The sequence below is a fragment of the Amphibalanus amphitrite genome, unplaced genomic scaffold, assembly GCF_019059575.1.
Source record: "Amphibalanus amphitrite isolate SeventyFive unplaced genomic scaffold, NRLGWU_Aamphi_draft 000234F_arrow, whole genome shotgun sequence".
NCBI lineage: Eukaryota > Metazoa > Arthropoda > Thecostraca > Balanomorpha > Balanidae > Amphibalanus > Amphibalanus amphitrite.
The window spans coordinates 483,308-506,770 of NW_024881729.1; the positions used below are offsets into that span (position 1 = coordinate 483,308).

The 23,463-nt window shown below is 50.8% G+C and overlaps 2 protein-coding genes across 2 annotated transcripts; both read left to right on the forward strand.

Moving 5' to 3' along the window:
- The first annotated feature begins 1,515 nt into the window (after positions 1-1,515).
- Positions 1,516-12,686, forward strand: LOC122385866. Its single transcript, XM_043374450.1, has 4 exons — positions 1,516-4,934; positions 5,180-5,356; positions 6,968-11,409; positions 11,751-12,686. The coding sequence occupies exons 3-4, from the start codon at positions 8,486-8,488 to the stop codon at positions 11,890-11,892; spliced, it is 3,066 nt and encodes a 1,021-aa protein (XP_043230385.1). The 5' UTR covers positions 1,516-4,934; positions 5,180-5,356; positions 6,968-8,485; the 3' UTR covers positions 11,893-12,686.
- Positions 12,687-20,288: 7,602 nt separating this feature from the next.
- Positions 20,289-22,897, forward strand: LOC122385900. The gene is made up of 3 exons (XM_043374527.1): positions 20,289-21,866; positions 22,101-22,418; positions 22,678-22,897. The coding sequence occupies exons 1-3, from the start codon at positions 20,995-20,997 to the stop codon at positions 22,895-22,897; spliced, it is 1,410 nt and encodes a 469-aa protein (XP_043230462.1). The 5' UTR covers positions 20,289-20,994.
- Positions 22,898-23,463: the final 566 nt, after the last annotated feature.

Consider the following 23,463-nt stretch of genomic DNA (forward strand, 5'->3'; position numbering starts at 1 on the left):
TTATGGACATTTGGCAAATTAAAAAACTAACAATCTAATCTAAGCATACCCGACTAAACATACACAACTACTGACTATAGGAACTGAGCACCTACCTACTTGTGCCTACATCTCATACCATGTCAAAGTAGAGTTCCTTGGTGGAAGATTACCCTCAGTACTTTTTATCCCAGCCCTGTGAAGAAAACTAATACTTCTAAGCTCTGAGTCACTGCTGGCCATCCACAGGAAGAAACGCTGAGACTGAGAGCTTTGCCATTGTATATTGGACCAATAATGACTATCACGAATGACTATGAACACATATGATCACATCGTTGCATGGATTGTCACATTGACAATTTTACTACAATCCTTTTTTCAAGAAATACAGTGATGATGATTAACATCAAAATCAACATAAAGTGGATTTAGTGATCCAAGCTTTCTCCTCCAGTAGCAATGTAATGATTGCATGTTTCATTTGCCAGACACTGAGTACCTGATGCACATTACAATCTGCATAGCATCTAAGCATAGTAAAACTGCCCAAGTCCATTCATTCTAGATTTTACCTTGATAGTTAGCACTAATTTATCTTGCTGTTGTAAGTTATCATTCAATATTCATACCAATACATCAATATGCGCTCATCAGTCAACATTTTCTGGCATGATCCTGCTCAGGGTGCTCTTCAGTATTGCTCCAAGTTCTGCAATATTATAGCTTGTTTTTGGACAATAAGCTCTTTTAATTTTACTTTTTCTTGCTGATATATGAGCCCGATCAACTTGCGTTTATCAACCAAAATTTCATAACTTGTTCAACTTGATATTGATATTGCTCAGTAGTCAGGACCTCTGTCAGCCTCCTGGATACTTCAGATTGTTTTCAGTCAACATGCTTCTTAAATATGATATAATCAATCTTAAAGGATTCAAAACATCCAACAAAACGACGTACAAGAGCAAGAAAACCACCAGATAAACTAAAAAATGGCCTTGGAACAGAGCCAAGACGTGCTGCTCCATTTGTTTGTTTACAATGATTGTAGTGCTGATGTATTTTTAGGACTCTGAACGTCGGCTTATAAAAATGAAACGTTTTTACAAAAGTTGTAAGGCAAGTAATATTTATCTGAAAGAACTAAAATATTCAAAAGCCAAACACTATGACATACATGAATCGGAACGAAAAAGTAACCCAAAAATCCAGCCTAATCACCGGCTCCTAAAACTGCAACACAATCAGCACTTTTCCCCGCAACTCGTTGTCCAGACGTAAATATGCTTCACCGGCGTCCAACCTGAACCTAAATACCACGGTGACCTAAATACCAAATGTAAATAACAACATGAAGAAACACGCAAAAATGTTTGCGCCAGTCCACGTAGCAGATGCGTAATACATGTAGAGTGAGTAGAAGGTATCTGCTACTAAATGAAGATATGGAGAAAGAGCGCATCTATTCAGTCCAGCATTATGCGGATAATGCTGGACTCGTCCCCAGCATTATGCGGTTCAATAGGAGCATCACCAGAAAGGCTCACCGAGCCAACTTCTCTCTTTCGTTTGCGCTTACAGTGCTTAAGTCAGAGATGATCGGTTATATTGGCCAGAGACTAGAGCGTCCGTTTAGAGAGGCCGATAAGGGCACGCTTAGTTAGCGAAGTTCCTGTGCCGTATGTATGCGGTGTGGTAGGCGGTAGCCACAATCTTTTATTGAGATACATTGGTCAGATAAGGCCCAGTCAGAGATGGTCTGTTTTGCCGTTGACCGGTATGGTTAGCTACAATCGGTGAGGACTGAGACCTTGCTGGCCCGGTCCTCACGGTCGTGGGCAGAATCAGACCATGACCTGTTCGCTTACGGGCCGGGCCCGCGGTCTGAAACGGTCCGGCCCAATAGTGTCTGAATCCATGCCTTCCATACAGCGGGTAATCACTCGGTTCCGTTACAGAGACACCGTCAGGTATGGGCCAGTTTGCAGTTGTTTTTTTTTTTTCGTGGAGCTCACATAGGGGAAGGTTAGCCCCGCCCGGTGTCCTGCCGAGCAGAGTCCGGTCTAGCACGGGTCCGGTCACCGCTGAGCTCACTGTCCTAGTTTTATTTTATATCCGTCTAACAGCCCAGGACCCAGGTGGTGACCGTCTAACCATGCGTGAACTGCTCTTCATGTGTGCTGAACTCTGAACTAGAGAACATAATCGTTGTGCCGCTATGTTCCGCTTACCTAATCCTGAATCCATCTTCTCCAGTTCTCCTCGTGAACGGAGTCACTACAATCGTCAATCTCCGGTAGGTATATGCATTATGCAGCATCGCTGCAGGATGTGAACGGTTAGGTACGCTATGCCTAAATACCGTTGAGTAGGCGCACACCACTCGTAACACCCAGGTCTATAGAACGGTCTGCGAACATCACCGTTAGCGTGGTGCCGAGTTTAGCGGACTGCTACTCCGGCGAGCCGAGCTGTCAGCACTCCTTGAGAGTCGAGCCGACTGCAGTGCCCGCTGGCTGTGTCGGGTGTAGCTCAGAGGAGTTCAGCGATTCGGTAACCGATTTTTGACGGCGGTGGATCGAGGCTGTAGCGTGGTCTTTCAGTCCACAGTACGAGCAACATGTGGACAGTGCGGCCAGTGTGGACAGTGTGGACATTGTGGACAATGTGTACAGTGAGTGGTTCTGCAGCAATGGGTAGTTCAGGTGGATCGGTGACAAGTCTGGAGATGCAGCTCGAAATGGAACTGTCCCGGCACATTGCAGTCTGGGAGGAGCAGGGTCTGATCCCTGACCGGTCCCTTACATCCCCTGGAGAGCTGCAGGAGCCTCGGCAGGTCGGAGCACCTGTGACCAACTCCACCACAGCGACAGAGAGGCTCGGGCTGCGCTCGAGGACCCGGCGCCGCGTGCCCGTCCTCTACATGAAGAAAAACAACAAGAAACGACCGTGTGTGAACACAGGCGGAATTCTGTCCGGATTCAACAGCTTCAACTATCTCAGCTTCGTCGTGGGCATAATGACGCTGGTGTTGAATATCAATAACAACATCAATAATAACAATAATAACAACAACAATAATAATAACAACAATCTGGACAATAATAATGTGAACGCCAACTTGAACAGCAACAACGCAAATCAGGTAAGGATGTCCTTCGAATAATAAAGTAACAAAGTACCATGGGCGTCGAAACCGGGGGGGACGGGGGGGACGCGTCCCCCCCAGTCGAGGAATCCGGGGGGGACGTCCCCCGCAAAAATATCCTCATGAATGATTAAAAAAGTGATCAACGAAATTGGTGTATTGTCGTTTTGGGATGAAATTGCGGATACCTACTCGTATACAAATTGAATCATGCGAATTGCTGACACTGCACTTGCTTGCAGGGCTGCGGAGTAGATTGATTTTGGTAGCTCTGACTCCGGCTTTTAAAAAATCGCTCGGAGTCCCCACCCCATCTCCGATCACGGCATCCCTCGGCCCGCATCGGAGTGAAAAACATGTGATGTGATGCTTTTGTCTCTTTGAACATTTCTTGGCACGTTAAAAGATAACATTACCTACGAGGTGCAGCTCTGGACTGTCCGTCCCAGGTCCTCGATAGGGAGCCAAAGCTCCAGTTGTAGGGGCGACCATATTCAACAAGGGCTGAAGATCTGTCCCAAAGTCTCAAGCTTGCAAAGACCACACATTTTATGTAGGATATTCGTAATAGTCAAGACCTTCAGCTCACTCTCAAACGGCCCTCTTCCCGTTCAAGGCCATCCGACAGCAGAAGGTCTCACCATGTCCTTTGAACGCTTGATGCTTGAGGGTGAGAGGACCTCGTCCTGGTCTGAGAGAGCCCAAGAGGATGTAATACTCAGTATGGTCCTACATTGGTCTTACCATGACCCGGCCTTCAATCACCACAGCCAACAGAATCTCCAGCTTTTATCCGACCCATCCTCGGGGATGACGTTGACTCTGACTTCAGAGTTGAAGTCTGGTACGACTTTGGTGACTCCAACTCCGTATCCGACCAAAACCGTCGACTACGACCGAAGTCGACTCCGACCCCGCGGTCCTGCAGCTACACTGCACAGAGTTTCAAACTTCTTGGAAATAAGCTGTACCTATGGTTGACAGAGGACCACACGATTTTTTAGAGGCAGGGCTGCTGGACTTGGTGACCAGATCCTAACTGTCCTGGTATCAAACTTATTACTCGGGATGCAAAATTTATGCCTTTTGGGACTGTTTTGCAAAGAGTTTTTGCCAATTTTCGCGGCGCTTCGCGCCGCCAATTCATGCACAGATAGAAAAGAGTGTGACTAATAACGCCTCCACGCGAGAACATGAGAACATGTGTATTGTGTATGCGTTATAAGTAGTGCATAGGCCTGAAATTGTACGGTAACTAGCTTTTGGGTTTTTAGTCAGCCAATCCGTCCCCCCCAGTCAAAAATCCGTGGCGACGCCCCTGCAAAGTACCTACATCAAATATATTTTGGAAATATATTTTATATGATATATTAGAGGCAATTTCATTCGAATTTTTGGATAAGCACCTTACATGCTTAATAATTATGAAGTTTTGTGAAAAACCATCAATTTGGCGTGTAATTATTTATGGATTCTACCGTTTAACGTTTGATAATCAATCGTTTATTATTGTATAACCGTTTATTATTGTTTATTGATGTACGATAAGAAAGAAATGTCCAACCGTTTAATCTGCACATTATAGGTCTTCCAGCAGGCACTCTGCTTCACTTGTATTTAAAGCAGCAAGTTGAACATGTTGCATGCACCGTTTTTTTTTTCTCTCTCTCTCTCTCTACCCACAGGTGAACATCATGCCGCCGGGCCGTCGAAGGAGACGGAGACGGAGACGGAGACGGCGCAGGTCGTTCCGGGCTCACATGAAGGAGAGGCAGCGGGAGCTGGAGGACATGGTCCGCAGCTGGTACGATAATCGATTCGATTAATCGGTCGATTCATTCGATTCACTTTACTTATACTGTTACCTACAGAAATGTTAGTAGTTGCCGTATAATATCCTTGTTATATAATAATTCTACATCTAGTAATTTTATATTTATGTTTTTGTGATAAGTATATGATATGTTCATTAGCAAATAAGCAGTCCGATCAATATAACTTTCGTCCGATCAACATATACCTACTGCCGGTTACGGCATTGTGCCGCAGGTCGCTCGCTGTTCACGGCAGTCCTCCTGTCTCTCCGTCCTCCGAGAATGGCTGTCCTCAGAGGAGAGGACGCCGCCGCCGAGGACTCTCGGCAGAGCGAGAGGAGGCCGAGTGTGGTTTAAGAGTGGCCTGCACTCTGCTGGGGCCGCTCGGACACCACCTGCACGCGCACTTACGGTACGATGTGGTTGGCAAAGCACATTTGTGATTCAATTAGGCTAGCTATAAACATTATGAGGCATTGTGTAATGTTCACAATATAATTCATGGAAACATCTCATCGCTATATATGATGCATGCACCTAAATTTTATAAATAAAACACTTTTCGGCTATTTTATCATTATTGTAAGAGACGTTTGATATTCCAGATTATCAAGTAACCTTTGTAACCGCGCCGACTCTACACATTTTAAACGTATTTAATGCGGCAAGCGCAGTAACAGTTTTCATTTCGAGGTAGGTACATTTTAAACGGGAACCCAGTAACGTATAGGCACATTTATAAACTAAATTAACCCGCGCCCTGATGGGGGGCCATTTTGGCCCCCCCTGTGGTTTTTCTTAAATAGCGAGAAAACGGCGGCGCGCAGCGCCGCCAAATTTTTGGTACCTTACCGGGCATCAATTTGACACCTTCACACAAAATTTCAAGTCACAGGTCACCTCAGGTCAGGAGTTATTGAGGTCAAACTGAGGTCATGTTCGAGCAAAAATGAGCAAAAAACATGACATCTTGAAACGCTCACCAATTCTACAGTTAGCAAGCAATTTTAAAGTTCTTTATGTGGTTGTGTAGAGAAAAGACGGCGCTACAAAACTGCTATCTCGGATTTCCGAAATTTGTGGATTTTGACCCCCAAAAATAAAAAAAATGATTTTTTTAGAAAAACTCAAAAAAATTCCAAAAAAATTCGAATTTCGAAAAAACCGGAATATATGTGATAGTCCCTGCGCTCTTCGATATACATACCAAATTTTAGATCGATACCTCTTTTTTTGGCCAAGTTATAGCGAAAAAACTGTTACAAATTGATGACGTCAAATTTTTGAACTCAATTTTTTTTGCAATTCTAGACCTCGTAGCGCAAAACGGAGACCACCATTGAACTCCCCGTGACGAGCTGCATCGAATCGATACCCATTTTATGCAAAAATATCAACTTTGAAATTTGACCTAATTTGACCTGACCTTGACCTGACCTTGACCTGACCTTGACCAAAACGTGACCTAAGCTGGCCCTAAAGTCTGTCTGACCCACATAATCGCATTTGTCATGCAAAATGGACCATAAAACATGTATCACACGACACTTTCATATTGTGACCCCCCCCCCCCCCCCCCCCCCCAGTGACCTGACCTCTGTGACCTGACCTGGTATCAGTGACCTCAAATAGCAAAATATGTGTTTGAAGAACATTTCTCCATCGATGATTTTCAATGAAATGCATTTTACTCGATTTTACAACGCATTTCTTGAAATGCCTGTAAACGGTGAAAATTCGACCTTTGACCTGACCTGTGACGTCATCGGTTTGACCGAGGTCAATGAAATTGGGTCACAAGGAAGTTCCCCGTTGGGGCTATCCAACACCGTTTACCGCTTGTCGCTATGTTGTGTGGTTCTCGAGATCTGAGGGGGGGGGGCCAAAATGCCCCCCCCCCCCATCAGACCGCGTTGCTCGGCAGACCCCATCTGGGCGCGGGTTAAAGAACTTGACCGTTAAACCCTTCAGTGGTTATTTTTTACCAAGTGTATCGGCTAAACAATGCTTTATCTTGTTTCAGAGATATATAATGATAAAATCTACAAACAGTTTTATTCGCACTCCGGACTTCAACGGTAGGAAATGAGTGAAATTGGAGGACGTCTGACCCCGTTTATCGGAGAATTAGGATATCGAAGCTGCGAGAAAATGCAATTTATTTTATGTGCGTTATCATTAGCCGGGTTCAAATTTGCAACTATAACCATGTGCATTGTGCACTGCATAACACATGTGTACAATTTGCAATGCGTTCTTTGGACAGATGATGATTGATGAATAATGTAATTTGGGTGGTAGCAATTTAGCCAGCTATTACCGTCGCATTGCTCTCATATGTTTTAATAAAATAACGCTTTTGCTGCTCATTTTTTATCATGAATGTGGGTCGCGTCTACTTAGAAGCTAGAGAAGAGATCGTTTAGCGCTCGCCTACAATTTATGTTCCACGGACGGCTGCCAGCTGCGTGATTGTTTTACACGCGCCAGGCCGTTTGTTGGCCGCCGCGGGGAGTTTCTTCGAGTTTCAATCACTCACTGTGACGGAGTGCGTGTTAGTGAGTGACGAGCGCCGTCTAACGACTCGTGACAATCCGCTCCGAGCGGCCACAGTCTCTGAGACAGATGGCCTCCTTCGGGCGCGCCTCTTCGGACTCTAATGATGGAGCGGTGTAGCGCTATCTTCGATGCACCGTGCGACCAGCGCACGCACGAGGTTTGTGAGTTGATCCAGGTCACCCAGGATCCACCCTTTTCATGCTCACGCATGCCTCCGACATGCCATTCAGAACGTAACAGTCGTTTCATTATTTCACTTTTTGTCTTATGTTCGCGTGATGTTGACGATACACCAGGCTGTCTTGTGACTCTGTCCAGCTTGTGTAAATATACAACTGTATACTTGCCGTTGCTTTCGTGACGACTCCTCGCCGTTTCCGTCTCGGCTCCATGACGGCTCGGTGACCATTCGTGACCGTTTCCGTAACCGTTCCGTGACCGATTCCGTGACCGATTCCGTGCCGCTGCGCTCCGGCTCGGACCGTTTCGTGACGGTTCCGTCGCCGCCCGTGGCCGGCCGTGTCCCACTGGTCCGGTGCCGTGGCCCCGTGCCACCGGCGCACCAGTTGCACGCCCCAGCTGCGTTTGGGTGAACTAATGGCTGCTCGGGCCGCTGGTGGTGGTAGCGGTAGCGAGTGTGGGCGCCGGGGCGGGGCGGAGGCCGGACCTTCCGGGGTCCTGACCCGGCCCGTGACCAGTCGCGTCGAGGCAGCACTGCCGCCGGCAGCGACGGTGCTGACTCCTGAGTTGGACGCCGAGAGTGAGGTTGAACTGAACGGTGTTATCTGGAAGGTGTAGAATGACGGGCACTGACGTGGTGTGAGTCAATCAAGAACGGATCGAAAACTGGACCCATGGTTGAGCCTTGTGTGTCACCTTGAACATCGTGACGCAACCAAAATCGGTATGTAATTCCAGTGAAAAGTGAAGCTCCGTGGTTTAAGGGCGAAACCCTCCACCTGTCTCGCCTTTTAGCTCGACGATGGTGCGCCTTCTGCAGCCATCGCCGCTGGCCGTTCTTCCACTGTTGCTGTCGCTGCTGACGTTAAGCCCAGGTTACGAGGTGACGGTGTTCGGTCCAGCCACCCTGTCTGATCTGCTGCTACACCACGGCTCCGGCTCAGCCGCCGCGCTGACGGTGGCCTCGGCCCTGTCCCCATCGCGGTACATGTCCGTGGACAGGTCAGCCGGTCCAGACTGGGTCATACAGTGGCAGGATGACGAGGAGATCTCAGAGGATGGCGGAGCTGGAGAGAGTACAGCGCGGGGACAGGACGACCTGGTCAGCGGCTACCGTCTCCCGGAGCGTGGGTGGCCCTGGCCGGCAGGGGATGACCTAAGGCAGGTCAACAGTTTAGGATACCCAAACACACCACCGAAAGACGGCTTGTCGGCTCACCGTGTGGATAACCTCACATCATACATCACCTCGTTGACTGCACGTGACGCAGCCATCGTTGATACCGGCACGAAACATGACACGAACGGGACCGGCTTTAAGGAGGCTGTTCGAGACACGCTCGCCACGATTTTCGAGGAGATGCTGCGCCGTCCGAACGTCACAGAGGTCAGCACCGAGGCCACAGAGGTCACCGAAGTCACCAGTGTGGCGGAGACGGGGCTGGAGGCCCCTTACGAGGCCGGCTCGGAACCATTCCTGGAGGATCAGCTGGCCACCGCCTCCACCATTTTAGGGCCGTCAGACGACGGATCCCCACTGGGTCCGTGCAGTACCTGTGCCGACAGCCTCCAGTGGACCCCAATGCTCGGCTCCAGTCCTGGTCCGGGTGGTTCGGCGAAAGGTGACTTGGGCACCAGCGACTCTCAGTGGCTGGTCATCACAAAGACGGCCGACACGCACCCCATCTACGGCGACCCTGATCTGACGGCCGAATCCAGTCAGGACGCGCTGGAATCAGTGAATGGACTCGAGCTCGGCGACTACGACTCGGCGTTTAGCTCCGACTCCGGGTGGTCGGCCGGAGACAACGAGTACAGGTACGAAGACCAGACCGCAGCCAGCTCCATACCGAGGGCCGGCATAGTATCCCGGATGTCCCGCATCTGGAACGGCATGAGGAGGAGGATCCGCAGACTGTTCCCCTCCTGGGAGTACCTCACGACATGGAGGACGCCCTGGTGGTACGAGCGACACGTCAGGCGAAACAGGAACAGACCCCATCGACGTCGCAAGAGACCAAGACCGTCATATGGAGCACCCAGGCCAAGGCCTTCGTACGGAGCTCCGAAACCCAAGCGAAAGCCTCAACCTTCATATGGACCACCAAAGTCTAAGCGAAGGCCCAGACCTTCGTATGGGCCTCCCAAGCCCAAACGAAAGCCAAGGCCATCATACGGGCCACCAAAGGCAAAACCAAAACCATCGTATGGACCACCAAAAGCAAAACCGAAACCATCGCATGGGTCACCGAAGTCGAAGCCAAACTCTTCGTATGGACCTCCAAAGTCTAAGCCAAATGCATCGTATGGGCCACCCAAGTCTAAACCAAACGCATCGTATGGGCCACCTAAATCCAAACCAAATGCTTCGTACGGACCACCGAAGTCAAAACCCAAGACATCTTATGGACCACCAAAGAGTAAACCCAAAGCATCATACGGACCACCGAAGTCTACGTCGAGCGCGTCTAACGGTGCTCCGAATTCCAAGCCAAGCTCTTCATACAACACTCCAAGCAGACCCAGTCAAACATATGGAGCTCCCAGGAAACGACCAAGCCAGATGTACGGTCCTCCCTACAACTCTCAGTTGCCGACTCTACGCGGGTCGCCGAACCGTCGCGATGGGACACGGCCCTCCGAGCCCATAGACGTCCAGCCGTTTCCGACTACCTACACACCGCAGGTCTCCGGCTTCGGCGCCGTGAGCGAGGCAGCTCTAGACGCACACACCCTCGACCCGGTCACAGAAGTGGACTACGGCACGGCACCGGCCGAAACTGATACGCTGGACGAGTTTGACCATCCTCGCCGACCCAATAGACCTCACAGACCTCACAGACCTCACGGACCTCACGGGCCTCACAGGCCACACAGGCCGGCCGAGCACCGGTTCCCGTCGTTCGACTGGCTCAGCGCTCCGTTCCGCGCCGCGTACGACTGGCAGATGGGTCTGCTAGGAGGCTTCCTCCGGCGCATGTCGACATTCCCGTCACTCAACTGGGGAGTTCCCTCCATTCGATTCCCACTTCTGCCAAGTGTTCTGAGGCGCGATGAGCGCTGGGATAGGACCAGAGCTGATGAGAGAGGTCAGGTGCTGCAATACACGGACTGGGGTGAGCCGGACTCGACGATCCTCCAGGACCGAGCCGGTCTGCCCGCCGGTACCGGCAGGTCGTCGGTGGTGGACGGCCTTCTCTCGGCGCTCGTTGTTCTTCCGTTCGCGCTGTTCGCGGCGGAGCGTGCCGTGGCCCTTGGAGAGGTGCTTGGTAACACCACCGCAAACCTCTGGGTGGTGGACGCGCTGACCCAGGAGGGAGGAGGTCAGGTGGCGGGCGCAGGATCCAGACTGCTCCGCGAGCTAGAGATCCTGACGGAACGCTGTACAGACGGCCTGACTGATGACGCTGAAGGAGCCAGCAGACAGCAGCAAGAACATGCCACCAACATCACCACCAAATATCTTGACCAAAGCGAAGCAAACGCTTCTGAAGACGCTGACCACCTTGCTGAAGGAAGTGGTGAAGAGGTTGCTGACGAGATTAGCCACCAGACCTGTCCCTCCGGCTCCAGCACCGTGGGTCACCTGTTGGGCACCTACCGCTCGCTGTCCGGCTCCGTCGCCGCCCTGCCCGATGACCTGACCTGCCGCCCGCTGGCGCTGTGTCACGAGCTGAGGGCCAGGGTCGACAGCCCAGCCGATATCGCCGCCGCCATCGCCGTACTGTGAGTACCCCCGGAGATTGTTAACTAACCGTATAATGGGGCACTTCAATTTAAAATTAGCGTTTCAAAGAATTATTGCTAAATGTTATTATGTAACTTTATGTGATAGGGCATTCATATATGTACTGCAAGCATTTATAAATTTTAACAATGAGGTATTTAAGTTTTAATAATAAACAAATTTTGTGTCGTTATCAATGTTATCATTTTCGGTGTTAGCCTGCCCTATACAATACTGGGAACAAAAGATATTTGTTTGGAAAGCTTGTTTACATATGCTTTAGCGGTTTTCCATCGCTAAATTACGTAGACCCTGTTCAGCTTATTTTACCGTTTTACAGGGCGGTTCAGTCAGCCATGAGCGATGCACCCGTCTGGAACCTCCTGAGTCTGGGAGCTTCGCTATGGGACGCAACGGACGACAGCAGCGACCTCTCGTGCTGGTCTCGTGCCGCAGAAAGCTGCTCAGCTGACCCGACCTGAGGTCAGGTCAAGGTCAGGTGGCAGAGATCATCTAGTCGCGCGGGCCTGCACAAACTGGTCGTCAGCTGATTCAGTGTAAACGACACCATATAATCTATGTTTAGTGGCATTACAAATCCAACTGCGGGCCCGGGTCACGGGCTGGCTGTGGGCCGTCGACAGTCGCTGCAAAAACAGGGTCATTTAAATCGTCTGAGTTTCTCGTCTGGAGTTATTGTTGCACTCTGAGGCCAGACCGAGCTATTTACCGTGACTGTCTGTTTGCAAGGCATTTGTTCCGACTACTGTTTGCAGATTAGATTCATGGTCGTTGCACGTCTTGCTCTGCAGATGGAGAGACAAATGGAGACGAGACGGACTAGGTCAACAGGCTAGCTTCATATTTTTCGTGGAGTACATTCGGGTAGTGGCTCCAAATCCATGTAACGAGACGGCTCTGTGACAGTAGAGTTGGGATGGCGGGACATAGATTCACTACGCTCCTTTTTATGTTGTTAAATGTTTTTGCAATTATCAGATCGCTTAATTCCTAGGGTCTTTATAATTCGTTCAAGTATTTATGTTATCTGAGCGTGAATTTAACGCCACGATAAAAATAGCGCAGAGGGTAGTGCCGTGTCTCTTTAATAGTGTATTGAACAGTGTTTAACTTGTTGAATGTTTTACGCATTGGGACATATGATTCAATTAAGTGTATGTTAATTTATTATGTTTCTCTTTCTTTCAATGGTTCGATCATGCGCTTATATGAAAGAACAGGCCTAGCATGTTCATATAATAAACGTCGTTTATTATTTGACGTCTTTATTTATTGTGCATTACGGAGAGCCGACTCACATAACACGTTAAAAGTGCAGCAATAATTTTCATGGCTTTTGACAAAACTGGAGCGAGACGAAACGCATGCCATTCATACAAGGGCGTGCGTGATGCGAATATGATGGCTGAGACTGTTGAGAGGAAAATGGAACGATAGAAAAGACGTCATTAGCTCTGATGTTATTGACTGCATTATTTTATTTGTCCAATGAATCCATATCACGAACTGCAATAAGGAATGATAGCACACTGCTGTGAGTGGAACACCATATAGCGAAGGAGGGCTCGAGTTTGTTGTGATGCTCATTTTGCCCCATTTTTCAGCCGTAATTTGGCGTAATTCCCCGAGCGAGGACGGTGCGTAGCGAACCAGTGTCATGCTGGCTAATGTCCCATAATTAACGTAGCGTGTCGTCGCGGTGAGGTATTCTGAAGTCGTTGGCGTAAGCGCCTAACAGTGAGGACCGTTCTGCCGGGCCGGTATGTGCCATAAGACATTGCTGAAGCTATAGGCACGATGTGTAGGCGGCATATGCACCAAGTATGCACGACGCATAGACGGTGGGCTTGCAGTCGACTGTGGGACATTTGCGAATGGCGCGGTATAGCGTACAAAACGGTAAACAACAGATCGCGCCATTCCCACGCATACATTTATTTATACACACATGCGTGTGTACACATATAGGTGGGTGGGCAATGACATATATGTCATTGCATTATAAAGACGGCACGACATTCGTAGCTAATATCGGCTACTGGTGTGCGCACAAATTGATAGATTATGCTGATGATCGAATTTTGATGAATGTTTGAAAGTGGACCAATTGAAAGCTTACCAATTAAAATGAAACATTTTGACCCGCAACAAGCCGTGAAACTACTATGAGCGATGGGCGAGCGCCGAGCTGTGTTTTAAGTTCTTTGCACTGGAATTTCCAAACCAGCACGCATGGGAGACCTTCCTCACGTGAGTTTCCAACCGTCTGCCACTACATATAGCCTTCACGCAAGCATCAACCACTTGTGGTCGCTGCGCCCATCCGTTACCCGGTCACAGTTGAGGATCTTCACCGCCATCACCGCCATCACATCACCGGGACTCCCGGTCGACTGGGTTCGCCGTGCGCCCATTCGCCGTTCCTGTTGTTGCCGCTGCCACCGCCGCCAATGCTCCGCCTCGTCACCACCGTACCAGAACGGTTGTCAATTGTGCGCTCCTGAGTGAGACTTCACCTGCACTATACGGCCGGGACGGACGTGCGCCGCAGCCGTCCCGGACGCGCCGCACATGGCTCAATCGCGTCAGATTTGTGCATGCCGCCCAGCGGGTGTTTCTTGTGTGTGCTTCAATTGAAGAAGTGCGAGTTGGTCTTTCGTATGCGTTGAAGTGTAAGCGCGCATGGAAGTGCACATATCTTGCCAGTCGACTTGTTGACTTGTGACAGTGCTGCGAGCTATGGCAATCACCTCTAGGTCCTCCAAGTTTCCATCCCGGCGTCTGTGGAGGACAATGATGCTCGCTGCGCTGACCGTGCCCGGCCCTGCGGCGCCCTCGCTCGTGCCCCGGTCCCTAGCGCGGCCGGCTAACCGTCTGCTCGCGGCGACAGCCAGGTCGTCCATGGGCTACGGGGGCGGCGGCGGCATGCTGCTCCCCAGTTTCGGGATGCTGCTCACGGGGCTCAGTTTCCTAGCGTTCGGCACGTTCCTGTTACTGCTGGTACAGCAGGCGATCGGTGGCGGCGGCACGGGTACGGGCGGCGGCACCGGAGGCCGCAGAGACGGAGGTGCCGCAGAGGTCGGACTCTGGTCCGAGCTGACCTTCCTGCTGGGCAGCGTGGACGAGGTGCCCGAGCTGGCAGCCGAGGCGCTGCTGAGCACCTCCCGGCTGCTGGTGCTGGAGAGGTCAGGCTGCGTGGCCCGCCGGCTCTGTCAGCTCAACAGCCGAGCGCAGCAGCAGGAGGTCTACAAAGGACTCATCTATAACCTCGTCAGGTGAGAGACGGTAAACGGAACCGATACAAAAAGACCGATGTTTGTGTCGAGAGGGGGGGGGGGAGGGGCGAAGGGCATTGGTTGCATAGTGGGTAATTGTATGCTTAGGTAATTAATGCATTTTGAAGTAGGAAATGGATTAATAATAAATCAAGGTATTCAAAATGTCGGAAATATATGTAGGTGCTTTTAAAAGGCGCCCTTGATATATGGTAGGCACATATACCTACGAGCGGTCAGTTAATGCTCCAGGAACTAACGTCTCTTTCCTGGTAGACTGTTCCGCACTACACGCGTGATTGCGGCGCAGCATGATCCCTATATCGCGCGGACGCCGAACAATCTAAAAAACAAATAGCTGTTTAGAGCGAAAAGTCCAATAATTTATGCAATTGATCGCTTGGCTGTTTCTGGGAATACCAAATGACTCGTATGCATGTAAATAGCGTTTATTCAAGATATCGGACATGGCGCTGACTATTACGTAGCCGTTCGATACTCGGTCTCGAATAGGTACACCAAATAATTAAAGTATTTTCTCACGAGATAATTTTGGATGAAGATAAGAATATTTCAATTGGCTGACAAAAAAATGTAATCTCTCGCTGATGGCATTGTTTAATGTTTGACCCCGTTCCCGTACTGACCAGAGACCCCTTTCACAGTGTCGGGACGTCCCTGATCCCCACGGCGGAGGTCTCTCTGTGGGAGAAGCTGGCCGCCGTCCTGGAGGCCAGGACGGGAGGACGCTGTGAGGCGACGTTCTCCTGCGTTGATAAACCGGGATGAGCCAGCGCGGTGTGCTGGCTTTTCGCTGCTGAGCTTTAGATAGGATATTAGTCGGAGGAAAGAGTACAACTTTAATTTATTACTCATGCCAAATGCATGGTGAGCGAGCATCGATCGTGCGTTAATTTGCAAATTTATCAGACATTTATTACGAGCGAGCGAGCGCAGCGAGCGAAGTGAGTCTTTTCAATATAACGGAAAAATCTCAGTATGAGCGGCCCGGCCCGGCCCGGCCCGGCCTGTAACGCTTTTGAGAGGCTTATATCTCAGCAACCGCTGGACCGATTGGCCTGCGGTCTTTTTTGTTGGGTAGCCCCATCCCTTCTACCCCGTAATTGACTACTTTTGATACATCTCAGTGACCGTCGTGGCACGTGCCACGTGAAAAGTCAAGGGTGTTCAAGCTGTTTTGCAAAATTAGTGATTTTGAGAGGCTCATATCTCAGCAGCCGCTTGGGCGATTGACTTGCGGTAATTTTTGTAGGGTAGCAGCATCCCTTCTACCCAAAATAGGATAGTCTCGATGCATGTGGGTCACCCCCAGTGCACGTGCAAAATACAACAATAAGAGGTGCCAAATTTGTTCCCATTTCAGTAACTCGGTAATTACTGGGGCGATTTCGCTGAAACTTGGCATACAGGTAGGCACCCACCAGGCAATGCATTCCCATGTGTTGCGATTAGGGTGGTACTGCACGTGCGCACGTGCAGGGGGCGTTTCCAGATCTCGAGAACGGCTGGGCCGATTGCGCTCAAATTTGGTACACGGTTGGGGACCAGTTAGTAGGGTGCCGTGCAAAAGTCATTTTGGACCCCGTTTGCACGTGCGCACGTGCAGAATGCCGCTTCCAGATCTCAGGAACGGCTGGGCCGATTGCGTTCAAATTTGGCACACCGCTAGCGACCAGTTAGAAGGGTGCTTTGCGCAAGCCCGTTGGAAGCACCCTCTCGCCCTTCCGCACGTGCAGGGCTCACTATCTCGCTCGCTCGTTCTTCGCCCAAAAGGCGTTTTACTGGTTATATTGTTATTATTCCATAGCTATGTTCGTGTATTTTTGCGTGTGGGTGTTTCGTTCCGTGATGTTTAGAGATGCTGCATGCAAGTTGGTTGACCATTGGTCTGTGCTCGTTTGTCGTTTTGCTGCGGTGCATGCGGGTATATAGTGAAATGACCAAATGTTTTGCGTATGAATGGGGCGACATTCATCGATTAATAGTCAACACCGTTTCTTACAGTGAGATTAAATTTGATCTGAAAAAAAAAATTGTTATTTTAAAACTTTTCTCTTTCAGAATTAAATGCAAGTAGGCATGCCCACGTATAAGATCCCACCTAAAAATAGATTGCCTGTATTTAGAGGCTCGCCCTCGTCCTCGGGACACGGCTGAGCCGCGGTCACCCACTGATCGGTAACGTTTCTTTGTGATGTCGCTCTTGGCTTTATCATCCAGGCACGAAGCCAGTATTTTGCTTAGGGAGGGGCCACAGGTCGCGGCCTAGTGTCGTACCCCTCCAAAAAAGGAAAGCTTCTCGGATTCGGCCCACTATTTTTGGATGTGTGGTGCAGCTGTTTTTATTTATTATCTTTTATTTAATTTTGTATCATTTTTTGCCTACAAGGGGAGGGAGCCATGGCCCCCGTGCCCCCCTTGCTACGTCCCTGTTATCATCGTTCGGCTCTGAAATGGTTTTGTTTGTTTTCTTTTTGTTTTGTTGGGTTAGGCCCTTTCGGTCCAATGGGACCATTTCAGAGCCGGGAGGATGATAGGATAAAGGGGGAGACATTGGTCTGGGCAGGCACCCTAGTGAGTCGCCGGGGCTGAGCCCGTCCAGAGGACAGGCCACCCAGCCCCAAGGCACTCACTGCACCCGGCTACGGGGTGCGCTCCCTCGGGAGCAGCGGTGCCGCTCCAAGGGAGCAGCCCGCATGAGATAAAGTTGCCTGTCCAGCCCGGAGAGGGGTTGCGGCGTGGAGGAGAAGGATTTCAGTATCCTGAGGATAAAAGCACGGAACGGTGACTGAAATGGTCACTTCTTTAGGCAATATACGTAAGTGATCCTAAAGCATGGGTCTCCTGTCTCCATGTCACGGCTGTCTGAGAAAGGGTGGCAACCAATGCCACCTACCAGACTACCACCTCCAATGGTGGCTGGTGAATACAACCAAGGCAAACGCGTCCAGCTCTGAACTGAGTAGGTATCTATAGCGCCATCTGCTGCACAAAGGTTGGAGAACGTCCAGGTCCAACGGCCAGCGCCCTCTGCTCTGAGAACGAAGAATGGTGCTTCAGACACTATGCATAGGTGCATACTCATATATGGCCCGGACCACACAGGTGACGCTCAGCAGTACCCAACAGCCGAGAGTCACATGGTATGCCCAGAAACAGCCAAGCGATCAATTGCATAAGTTATTGGACTTTTCGCTCTAAACAGCTATTTGTTTTGTAGATTGTTCGGCATCCGTGCGATATAGGGATCATGCTGCGCCGCAATCACGCGTGTAGTGCGGAACAGTCTACCAGGAAAGAGACGTCAGTTCCTGTGCATTGACTGGCCGCTTCTAAGCGATGCCATCCTCAATCTTCATGCTAAGAACCAGCAAATCGCTCTTGGCAGTCGGCTGACAATCGTCCCAGCGGGACACCCGACAGAGAACAATTTCAATGGGACTCTTTTCCTCCGAAGTGACCGATTGAGAGAGGGTGGGTGGCTCTTCTCACCGTGCGCGGCACTCCTGACTTTCGTGTGCGACTAACTAGACGATTTGGAAGCACAAAATATATAGGAAATATTACACGTAATCCTTGGTAGAAGTTTGAAACGTCTGGGTGGACGTTAAGATTATTTGATCAATATTCCGATTTCCGAAAGCTAGTTATTTAAACGTTAGTTACCATGACAGATGAGTAGCTAGTTTCAAAAAAGCATTTTTCTGTCTAATGAAGACAAAACCGTTTTGCGTTACCACTTACCACTCGACGGACTTCTAAATACGATTAGAAATTGTGAGACGTCTTTTAGCCGTTTAAACGTTTTACTAGACATTAAAACGTCTAAAGGTCGTTTAAACGTTGATTTGAGTTGCCCTTTAAAGGTCTTCTAGCCGTTTAAATATATTTAGGCCGTGAAAATGATTAAAAGCGGTTTAAATGCTAACTAGCCGCCTATCTATCATTGTCAGTACTCACAAAAATTAATACGTCTCTTTAACATCAAATGGTCGTTTTAACGTCTAATTGAAAACTTAAGTTATAAGCCGTTCAAACATTTTTTAGACGTTTAATGCACCTGATAGTATTAGCCGTACCTATAATCGTAGATATTGTAGCCGCTTAAACGTTAAAAGCCGTATTACGCCCCTTACCCCTTCACACATTTAATACTTATCTAAACATCCTTTGAAAAAGTTGTTAAAACGGTTAGGATTGTTTGCATATCAGGCCTTGCAACGTTTTCTGGATCGTAAAAAAATTCAGTGATGTAGCATCTCAATTTTTTTGCTCTTCATATACATATAGGTATAGCTTAAAAGGTACGTACTCGTAGAGCGTTTGCAAATATCTTAATACTGAACCTACGTTGCGAAATAATCATTATCGGGTATCGTGCATAATTCACTTGACGGTTTGAAATGATACGATACACAAGATGCCTACACAATAGGTACACATGACAGTTTCATGCTTGGGTTCCTCTGATCAGCCACTCGTTGCCTTTGTGACCTCTTTTCCAGTCAGCCCGATAATATGTTGATTGTTGGGTCAATCCCCGTCTGTCTCCATACGATATGCATGACAGACGAACTGGGTCTGTCTGAGCGCGTCCCATTCGTCATTGAAATGCACTGGAACAGTGAAACGGTGCACACTCACCACCACGGGAGAACAGCGTAACCACGACCGACAGCACAGCCAGAATTTAGAACAGATGGCATCCGCCAGAGATGCACTACCTACTAATGCCATGAATGCACATCTGAACATTTCCACAGCAGATGGTCGACGGAACACGACATCCGATCATTTCTGATGCACGCGGTTCCGTGTTACATCCAGCTAGCACGGTTATGTTTATGCACGACCCAACCATCACGTCATACGGTCTCTGTGCCAGTTGCCACGACCGGTGGCACTTCCGTCACTGCTCATATATTTCGGCTTCTTCTCACCGTACCTTGATTTCGGTACCCCGGCCGCGCCCTGCGCTCCTCTATCGTGTCCCGTGGCGCCCACGATATGCCGCTCCTGACACCCGTCCCGTTACCTTTCCGCTCGGGACCGGCGGCCGTCATGCTCCGCCGTCCGCCGTGAAGACGGGACTGCTGCGCATCGGCGGCGTATGTGGCGCACTGGCGGCGCTACCGTGACCGAGCCGCAGTCGACACCGCGCCGAAGGGAGTGGTTTATGGCTAGTTAGGCGTAATTAATTAGGGATCATGTGCGGAGGCGGTGAGCTTCTGAGATCAAACGGTACGTGGTCGTCTGGGCCGGTGGAAGCTCCGACGCTGCATTCAATCCGTATAGGCAGTCAGGACACTTCGAATAATAGTATTTCCTCGAGGTTAGGGTATGCCATTTACAACAGCCGATGGCTTATATGTAGCTGCCATATAGCATGTATCAATTGGTATCGAGTACCCGTTTATAAGTGGGGTCCATGGGGAAAGGGCTCGTTACCTAACGCAGTGTGCGCTGTGCAGCGTGTACCGTACAACGCTTGGTTCAAAAATGCAGCTATTAATGTGCGAAAAGGCATACGAACTTTTGTCACCTCATTATGCATTCTGCAGTCCCTTCTCGCGAATCCAGCACAGCGGTAACCCACACCGTGACGTCGTGACGGCCGTGACGCGGGCCATGACCCATCCGTGACGCTCCGGGAGCCGGGGGCGGGGGCACGGAGCGTCACGGCGCTCGGCGGCTGCTCCGGTCTGCTCCGGATGGTGCTTGGCTCAGAGTGCTGGTAGAGGCAGCGCTGAATGGCGCCGAATCGTCGGAGAGCTCGGTCGCCGAGTGTGGTTGGTGGCAGCTGAGCGAACTGACGGAGATAGCGTGAAGCGGTTGACAACGGGCTGGGGAGAGAGTTGAATAGTGACTGTGCTCAGTGGCGACCGATTCAGCGAATCTAGAAGACATATCACCGAGCATTGACCTCTCGACCGGTAGATCAGTGCACGAGAATTCGGCTTACCTGAGCCGATCGAGGACGGTTTAAGCTGCAGCCGGTTTCTGGGTTTGTTTGTGTGTTTCGGTGCGCGGGAGAGTCAGTGATCTGTTGTGGAAGGTGGTCCATAATTCGTCACCTGTGTCTGTGCTGTAGGTAGACGGGGACCGGTTGGCGGTCGGACATTGATCACTGGATGACTGGGTCGCGGTCGGATGCGGTCGGACGGCGGTCAGACCCGATTAGGTAGATCACCGTGCGGTCGTGCCTGCCGCTGCACTGGTCGGTAGAGCGGCGCTCGGCGTCACACCGCGTCAGTGCCAGTGAACATCATGTCGATGTCGGAGCTGACTCGTGTGCTGCTGATGGCAGCAGTGCTGGGAGGACTGCTGGCTGAGGCCGGGACGGTCAGTGCTCAAAGTGGTGACGTTCAACGGCTGGTGCGGCTCAGAAGAGCTCCACTCCGAATCAGCAGAATCAGCAAATTCCGACCGGAGGACCCAACTTCTACCAGATCTAGCCCGGTAACAACATCTAGCCCTTCTAAGCCTGGTTCGAGCAGCCTGCATTCTCCCGGAGAGGTTCAGGTTGTGACCAGTCTCCTTCGCTCCCACACGGCCTGGCCAGTCTGGAGGCCGCCTGTCTCTGTCACCACCGGCCAACCGCCGAGCACTGTTGAGCCAGGCGTGGAGGGTCAGGTAGAGAGGACCACAATGGTTTCAGAGGTCACCGTACCCACGGAGGCGAGCGCCGGGGTAAATTACCAAACGAAGCACCCGGAGCACTGCCTTCAGACGGAGCACTGGTCAGAGCACTCGGAGCACTCGGAGCTTCACGTTCAGACGGAGCACCCGGAGCATCAGACAGAGCGACCAGAAACTCCGATAGACCGCCGACCAGGAGTCGACCTGGAGCTCCAGTCGGAGTCCGATCCTCCAAATGAACACTCAGAGCTCCAGGAGTGGCCGGAACACCACCCAGAGCCCCATCTTCAGACGGAGCCCCCGGAGATCCATCCTCAGACAGAGCCATGGCCAGAGCCCGGTCCAAATCCCGCCGGCAGCGGGGGAGGCCGTGAGACGGCCCCTGGACAGCTCCCCACTGAACCACCCAGCTCCGAGCTGACGGAGCGACTGGAGGACATCAGCGCTCGCATCCAGCTGGTCCGACAGAAGCTGTCACAGAGGCTGGACTCGCAAATGAGGTAGGTAGGCTGAACCTGAGCTCGCCTGCTTAAGACTGTCCGTAGAACATGCTTAGTTAAGTCATGACGTCTTGTAGCGGGTGATTTGTCTAAAAAAATAGCTTTCACTATAACTCCTGCCAGCAGAATAGTCGCTTTTTACAAGGGCCTTGCCCAATATAGCTCGATGAACTTCACAAGACGATGATCGGCGATCGGCGCTCCTTCGCTGACAGACTGAAACCTGACCCACAGAATAACTGGCGCCGGTAACTCGCTGGTCACGCTAGCGGTGCTCGCGCTGGGAGTCCTCCTTTTCGACGCCATCAACGACGCTCTGGCGGGCGGCGGGGGCGGCCGGTCCGCCGGCGGTCTCTGGGGCCGTCTGCTGGGTCCCGAGCTGCTGCGATGGGCGACACCGCCGGACCGCTGGGACAGACTCCTGGCGGAGTTGGAAGATGAGGAAGCGTCGGCAGGCCGGGAGGTGCTGCTCCCCGGGCCGGGAATCATCGGCGAGTACATCAACAGTCTGCTGGAGATCGGCCTCAACATGATCACAGTGTGGATGCATGGGTGAGTGGGATGGGTGAGGGCAGCGAGAGACGAGGGGCTTACCGAGAGGAGCACGGTTTCGGTAGTTGCATCTTGTGCCGGGGCGGGGAAGGGGAGGGTCAAGGGAGCCCATAGAGAGGTGATTTAATTTTAACCATAGCATGCCAGCAATTATCTTGAAACAGCTCGATTTGTGTATATTTCTAGCAGCGAGAAGCGGTACCGTATTTGTCCACCTAGCGGTCATTCGATGAACCACTAGTTACCGTTCTGTCCGCAGGGAGGCGGGCTCGCAGTGCGGTCGCCGTCTGCTGTGTGAGCTGAATCAGAAGGCCCGCTCGCAGTCAGCACTGCACTCAGCGCTGACGTATACGGGCGGCCTGCTGCTGTCACTGCTGCTGCCTGAGGCGTCTCCCTCCGACCATCTGCTGGCCATGAGGCAGGGACGGCGCGGAGCCGACTGTGTGGCCACCTTCGACCGGTGTCAGGTCACACTGTGACACAGGTCAGGTTAGGTGACACGGTCAAAGGTCAGGAAACACCGTGTACAGGTCAGGGCAGGTGACACCGTGACACTGATCATGTGACACGGACACAGGTCAAGTCGTGATCACAGATACGATGGGAGCGTGACGTGGCATTGAAGACAAGTGATAGCTGGTACAGTGATTGAGTCTAACTCACTTCTAGGTATATGTACTACTATTATGTACGATGTTAGGGTTAGTACTGTGACTGAAGTCAGCTGTAAACGGTCCAGAGGTAAGGTATCTGACAGAGAGCAGCTCTTCGCGTTTGATGATGTGTCGAACTCTAAATAGGGCAGTGACCGACCGGTTATATCACCCAGGCTGGCTCAGCTCGGCACTGGCGACAGTGGCATTATGTTACATGCACCATGTTGTCCTCAGAGGCAAATGCGCCGTCCAGGACATATTATACCAGTTTGCCCGGGTGAGCCTAACGAGCCGTCAAACGACTCCTATGTAGCATGTTTTATCCAACGATTCAGGTTGAGCTCTGCGGTCGACATTTGAGGCTTGGCGGTACTGCATCGTTTTCAGTG